The sequence below is a fragment of the Colobus angolensis genome, unplaced genomic scaffold, assembly GCF_000951035.1.
Source record: "Colobus angolensis palliatus isolate OR3802 unplaced genomic scaffold, Cang.pa_1.0 Scaffold136, whole genome shotgun sequence".
Taxonomy (NCBI): domain Eukaryota; kingdom Metazoa; phylum Chordata; class Mammalia; order Primates; family Cercopithecidae; genus Colobus; species Colobus angolensis.
The window spans coordinates 109661-116822 of record NW_012114444.1 but is presented as its reverse complement, the minus strand read 5'-3'; the positions used below and the strand labels follow the sequence as shown (position 1 = coordinate 116822).

The 7162-nt window shown below is 48.0% G+C and overlaps 1 protein-coding gene across 1 annotated transcript in view; it reads left to right on the top strand.

Moving 5' to 3' along the window:
- Window positions 1-639: 639 nt before the first annotated feature.
- Window positions 640-7162, top strand: part of LOC105506402 (rho guanine nucleotide exchange factor 40-like) — a 28566-nt gene continuing 22043 nt past the window's right edge. The window contains exons 1-2 of the mRNA XM_011934534.1: window positions 640-678; window positions 1760-1957. Coding sequence (XP_011789924.1) covers window positions 640-678; window positions 1760-1957 — 237 coding nt within the window. The remainder of the gene's footprint in view (window positions 679-1759; window positions 1958-7162) is intronic.

The window sequence follows — 7162 nt, the reverse complement described above, 5'->3', positions numbered from 1 at the left end:
CAGCTTCCCTGGGGCAGCTCTGGCCTGGCTCAGGCCCTGAGTGGCCCCAATGGGAGCCGTTCTGAGGAGGGGGTGCAGGTGGGACCCACTGAGTGGAGCATGGGGCCTGCCCCAGTCACCAGGGAATCAGGCAGAGGCAGGGCCAGGGCTTGGCAGCGAAGCGCACCAGCTGTCTCCTTCCTCACGTCGGGCAGTTCAGACGGTGGCCCTGGACGGAACTCTGGGCTGCTGACCACATCTGGACTTGAGGGTGGGGGAGGAATGGGCCTGGATTTGGGGATCAGAGAAGTAGGGGGACGCCTCTCCCGGGGACGGCCCAGGGTTGGCATTTCAGCTCCTGCGGAACAGGCCATTCAAGACGCCTGTCCTAGATCACGTTCCTCTTCCTTCCTGCCCATCTCTCATGTGTCAGTTGAGCATTTGCCCCACATCCCGAAGCACAGCCGTCCCGGTGTCCGGTGGGTGATTCTGTCTCCGACCTGAGACAGGCCCACTCGTTCTCACGGACTGTGTGTTTGCTCTGTGGCTCAGGTGTGATCTGAGTTTTTGGAAATTAGATCACATCAGCATTTCTGTGTGAACTCAGACTATTTAGATCATTCCTGTCAACAAGTAAGTGGCCCTGTCAGGTCGGTGGGAATGAGCCAGTGCGTGCGGGGAAGGGAGCTGACCCGTGGGGTGAGGGGGCCAGCAGGGGGCCTCTGCTGGTGGGATGCAGGGCTCAGGTCCCCAGCCCTGACGTTCCTCGACCCACGCAGTTTCCAGAAGCTGAGCTCTGCTGCAGGTACCTCCAGTCGCAGGCCCGGCCGACAAGACAGACCCTTCTCCCACTGCAGGCCAGAGGAGTCCCTGTTTTATTTTCAGTTTCCTTAGGACACTATCTGTGTGATTAGCTATTCAGAGGCATCTCTGATGTAACTGTTGTGCCATTAAAAACTGATTTCGTAATTTTTAACTTCTTTGGCTTTCACTGCCTGGCAGTTCTTTTCCACACACGTGAGCCTTGTGGCATTTCCTCAGGGACTGTTACCTCCAAAAACAGCATTACAAATTTTTAAACAAGAATCATTGTCTCTTCATAAAAGCATGTTGCACCAAAATGCCAAGCGGAAATCAGTGGCCAATGATACTGTTTTTAGGGTGCCAAATGGGCACAATTCAGCAACCTTGAGGAAGGCACCCTGAGGGTTTCACCATCAGTACTGTTTAAATGACAACAAAGTCATCAACACAATTAAAATGTATCTGCTGTGGATGAGCTTGTTTTCTGAGAACAAAGTGGCGGGTGGGCCAGCTCTGTCTGCCCCATCGGTGGTTGTCCCCTCCTCCCTGTAGAAACCCAGGAGAGCCGGGAGGAGCAGCTCCCGCAGGACTCACAGCCCCACCCCAGAGACCCTATGCTGTTCAGGTGCAGGGGATGAAACTTACCCCAAATCTAGGCTTGGTTGTGCCTCAGTGTGATAGGAATGGCAGCCCATATTTACAGAGGTGGTATATAGAGCCCCCACCCCAGGACAGGGCCATGGGTCTGCCTAATACACCTGCCCCTCTGCTGGGGGACAGCACAGGGAGAATCACCAGGAGCTTGCCCTGCACCATGAATTCACCTGCACCTTTTGTCTTTCTCAGTTAACTCACATCATGCCAGACACAAGGCATGGGACTTCAGTGTGGATCCTTCAACGCCAGCCTTGGACCGTCGTGTGCAACTGTCTTGGGTTCTGTCCCTAAAGTTTGTGAATTCTCTCTTTCATTTCAGGATCTGGAATCTCTTGATGCCTATATCCAGAGGACGCTCTCTGCCTTGTACCCACCTTTTGAAGCCACGGCAGCCACGGTGCTCTGGCAGCTGTTCAGCGTGGCTGAGAGGTGCCACGGTGGGGATGGGCTGCAGTGCCTCACCAGCTTCCTCCTCCCAGCCAAGAGGGCCCTGCAGCACCTGCAGCAGGAAGCCTGTGTGAGTACCTCCCCTGTAGCTCTGAGACTGCGGCCAACCTGGAGGAACCTGCTCTTTCCCTGGGATCGGGACCATCAGGGCACTGGCTCAGTCCTTTCCTCTGGCTTCTGGCTCCTCCCACCCTTATCCCAAATGAAGGGTCAAACAAGGCTGCGTGTCCCAGAAACAAGGGTCTCTCAGGCTTCCTAGGAGTGTGGAGCTGTCTTTGTCCCCCACCCCCAATGGGCTTGCACTGCACTCTTTGGAGGAAGGAAACAAGTCATTCTCCAGAGCAGGCAGCTCAGAGCTAAGTTACTGCAGCAGTCACTGTGCAGGCCTCCCTGGAGGGATTGTGGTCTCAGTTCCAGACCAGCAAAGCAAGGCGGATACCATGCTAACGCCAGACACACAAAGGTTTTGGTTTCCCAGCGTGTATACAAGTTATGTTTACACTGTGGTCTAAGTGTGCAATAGCATTAGGTCTAAAAACAGCATACATACCTTAATTTTAAAATAGTGATTAAAAAATGCTAATGTTGATGGCTGCTGACCGGTCACGGTAGTGGTTGGGGTGGCTGTGGCAACTTCTTAAAATGAGACCACAGTGAAGTTTTCTATGTTGACTCTTCCTTTTATGAACAATTATTCCAACAGGCAATACTGTTTGACAGCATTTTACCCACCATAGAACTTCTTTCAGAATTGGAGTCGATCCTCTCACACCCTTCTGTTTATCAACTAAGTTTATGGAATACTCTAAATCCTTTGTTGTCATTTCAGCGGTGTTCACAGTATCTTCATCAGGTGCAGATTCCATCTTTTTTTTTTTTTTTTTTGAAATGGAGTCTCGCTCTGTCACCCAGGCTGGAGTGCAGTGGTGCAGTCTCAGCTTACTGCAACCTCCGCCTCCCGGGTTCAAGCGATTCTCCTGCCTCAGCCTCCTGAGCAGCTGGGATTAGAGGCGCACACCACCACGCCTGGCTAATTATTGTGTTTTTAGTAGAGACGGGTTTCGCTATGTTGGCCAAGCTGGTCTTAAACTCCTGACTTCAGGTGATCCACCCGCCCCGGCCTCCGAAGAGATTCCATCTTAATAAACCGTGTTCTTTGCTCATCCATAAGAAGCAATTCCTCATCCGTTCAAGTTTTATCCTGAGATTGCAGCAGTTCAGTTACATCTTCAGGCTCCACTTCTAATCCGAGTTCTCTTGCTATTTTCCACACATCTGCAGTTCCTTCCTCTATGGGAGGCTTGAACCCCTCAATGTCATCCATGAGGGTTGGAATCAACCTCTTCTAAACTCCCCTTCATGTTGATATTTTGGCCTCCTCTCATGAATCTTAAATGTTCATAGTAGCATCCAGAATGGTGAATCCTTTCCAGAGGTTTACAGTGTACTCTGCCCAGATCCATCAGAGGAATCACTCTCTATGGCAGCTGTAGTCTTACAAAATGTATTTCTTTCTTTTTTTTTTTTTTTTTTTGAGATGGAGTCTTGCTCTGTGGCCCAGGCTGGAATGCAGTGGCCGGATCTCAGCTCACTGCAAGCTCCGCCTCCCGGGTTTACGCCATTCTCCTGCCTCAGCCTCCCGAGTAGCTGGGACTACAGGCGCCTGCCACCTCGCCCGGCTAGTTTTTTGTATTTTTTTAGTAGAGACGGGGTTTCACCGTGTTAGCCAGGATGGTCTCGATCTCCTGACCTCATGATCCGCCCGTCTCGGCCTCCCAAAGTGCTGAGATTACAGGCTTGAGCCACCGCGCCCGGCCCAAAATGTATTTCTTAAATAATAAGACTTGAAAGTCAAAATTACTCTTGAGCCTTAGGCGGCAGAATGGACGTTGTGTTACCATACATGGAAACAACATTTATCTGCTTGTACACTTCGTCAGAGCTCTCGGGTGACCACAGGTATTGTTGGTGAGCAGTAATATTTTGAAAAGAATCTTTTTTTCTGAGCAGTGGGTCTCAACAGTGGGCTTAAAATATCGAGTAAACCATGCTGTAAACAGACGTGCCGTCATCCAGGCTTTCTTGTTCTATCTATAGAGCAAGGCCGAGTAGACTGAGCATGATTCTCAGGGGCTCGAGATGTTCAGAATGGTCCATAAGCATCAGCATACAAGAGTAAATAAAGGTATTTATCCTTGAGGCCGGGATGAAGCTGTAGTGATCGCCAGGTTGTGGGTGTGTTGCAGCGGACTGCTGGAAGGTGCCTGGCTAGGTTATAAAAGCACGGCCTTTGTTAACCAGCACCACTTAGCACTCCAAGTGAATTAGGGTGTTGTCACCTCATGTGCTCCTCATGAAACTGCCACAGGGCCACTTTGGTTTGTTAGACTCCTTGAATGTCTTTTGGTTAGAGTGACAGGGCTAGGGGAGGGGCCAGGCACAACCTAGATGTGATTCCTTGTGTGAGGTGGTCTGTTCAGAAGGCGTTTTACTTTGTGAGGATGTACCTTTTGCACATTTCAAGGATGTCGACTGATGTGGGGAAGAAACAGAGAGGTGCCTGCCGGGAGGCTGGATGATAGCACAGGGAGCTTCGCTGCTTTCCTTGGGTCTGAAAATGTCTGCCTGCTTTCAAAGGCATGCCTGTTTCGCCTTCTTTCTGGGAAGTTGCTTTTTGCTCTCATTTTAATCAAAACCATCCTTCTCTCCACCTACCAAATCGCTTGTCTTCTGGAAAAGTCATGTGAATTATGGTACTTTAATATGGATGCATATGTATTAGTATTTAATAAGCACAACACAAAACTTAGAGACAGTCTGCTTGACATTTATATTACTTTTTGCTTTTGAATGATAAAACTAAAGTTTGTTCATCTCTATAACAGGAGAAAAATGCATTTACCTTGACTACTATGAGTATATGAATACAAACATATTTTAGTTAATATAAATTCAATTCTGTTTTTATTCATGTATCCACTATTGTCAAAATATGTGGTTGGGAAACCAGTATTAATAATATTAATATTGAGATAAATGGTCATGTGAAGCTAAGACTTCAGTGATTACTGTCGCCTGTCTCCCAACCCTCAGTCAATAACTGACATGCTTAATCACTCATCAAGTTATTTGTCACTTTGTTTCATCACAGTTTGGGACAAAAATGTGTCTGGAGAAGTTTAGAGAAAAGGGCCGGGCACGGCGGCTCATGCCTCTAATCCCAGCACTTTTGGGAGGCCAAGGCAGGTGGATCATCTGAGGTCAGGAGTTCAAGACCAGCCTGGCCAACTTGGCGAAACCCCATCTCTACTAAAAACACAAAAGTTAGCCGGGCATGGTGGCGGGCGCCTGTAGTCCCAGCCACTCAGGAGGCTGAGGCAGGAGAATCGCTTGAACCCAAGAGGCAGAGGTTGCAGAGAGCCGAGATTGTGCCACTGCACTCCAGCCTGGGCAACAGAGTAAGACTCTGTCTCAAAAAGAAAAAAAAAATAGTTTAGGGAAAAGTAATCAGAAAAATATAGAAATAGGATGTTTCCATAAAAGAGAGACAGAAGTGAGCTGGGAATTAGAATAAAAAATGAAATCAATCAAATAGAAATCGGAAAAGGAGGAGGGAGTAAACAGAATAAAGCCATGAACAGTGAAAAGTGCAATGCCTCTGACACAGGTCCGAAAAATAATAGAGCAGCAAAATTCAAAGGATTACTGGGGTGACAATGTTCATGACAAGCGAAATATCATAAAATGCAAAGTGCATCGTTGGGTCTAAAGAAGATCTTTCAATAATAATACTAGTGACAAAAAGCCAGGAAGACATAATCTGTGAACCCCTAACAACATAGTCTGAAAATGTGTGAACTATAAATGGACAGAATTGCAAGGAGAAATCCAGAATTACCGTAGGAGATTTCACCTCTCTCCAAAGCAGACGGGGTAAGCAGACCACGCACTGCTTGGGATATACGTTAAACACACTTACTCTCTTCCACTAAGGGGCGTACGTAGAGTGCTGAGCCCGGCAACGTTAGGATCCATATCCTTCCCAAGTACACGTGGAACACTTTCCAAAGTTAACCAAAATCTGATAAAATTCTTGCCCATTTAAAAACATTTATCCCAAAGATATATGATTAGAGAATATTGGAGAGCCCACATTCTTCTTCTTCTCCTCCTCCTCCATTTTTTTTGTTTTTTGTTTTTTGTTTGTTTGTTTTTTGAGACAGGGTCTCACTCTATCACCCAGGCTGGAGTGCAGTGGTACAATCATGGCTCACTGCAGCCTTGACCTCCTGGACTCAAGCGATCCTCCTGCCTCAGCTTCTGGACTAGCTGGGACTACAGGTATGCACCTCCACACCTGGCTAATTCTTTTATTTTAAAAATTTTTTGTAGAGACTGGGTTTCACTATGTTTCCCAGGCTAGTCTCCAACTCCTGGGCTCAAGCGATCCTCCTGCCTCAGCCTCCCAAAGCACTGGGATTACAGGTGTGCACCACCATGCCCAGCCTACATTCTTTTTTTTTTTTTTTTTTTGAAATGGAGTCTCGCTCTGTCACCCAGGCTGGAGTGCAGTGGTGCAGTCTCAGCTTACTGCAACCTCCGCCTCCCGGGTTCAAGCGATTCTCCTGCCTCAGCCTCCTGAGCAGCTGGGATTAGAGGCGCACACCACCACGCCTGGCTAATTATTGTGTTTTTAGTAGAGACGGGTTTCGCTATGTTGGCCAAGCTGGTCTTAAACTCCTGACTTCAGGTGATCCACCCGCCCCGGCCTCCGAAGAGATTCCATCTTAATAAACCGTGTTCTTTGCTCATCCATAAGAAGCAATTCCTCATCCGTTCAAGTTTTATCCTGAGATTGCAGCAGTTCAGTTACATCTTCAGGCTCCACTTCTAATCCGAGTTCTCTTGCTATTTTCCACACATCTGCAGTTCCTTCCTCTATGGGAGGCTTGAACCCCTCAATGTCATCCATGAGGGTTGGAATCAACCTCTTCTAAACTCCCCTTCATGTTGATATTTTGGCCTCCTCTCATGAATCTTAAATGTTCATAGTAGCATCCAGAATGGTGAATCCTTTCCAGAGGTTTACAGTGTACTCTGCCCAGATCCATCAGAGGAATCACTCTCTATGGCAGCTGTAGTCTTACAAAATGTATTTCTTTCTTTTTTTTTTTTTTTTTTTGAGATGGAGTCTTGCTCTGTGGCCCAGGCTGGAATGCAGTGGCCGGATCTCAGCTCACTGCAAGCTCCGCCTCCCGGGTTTACGCCATTCTCC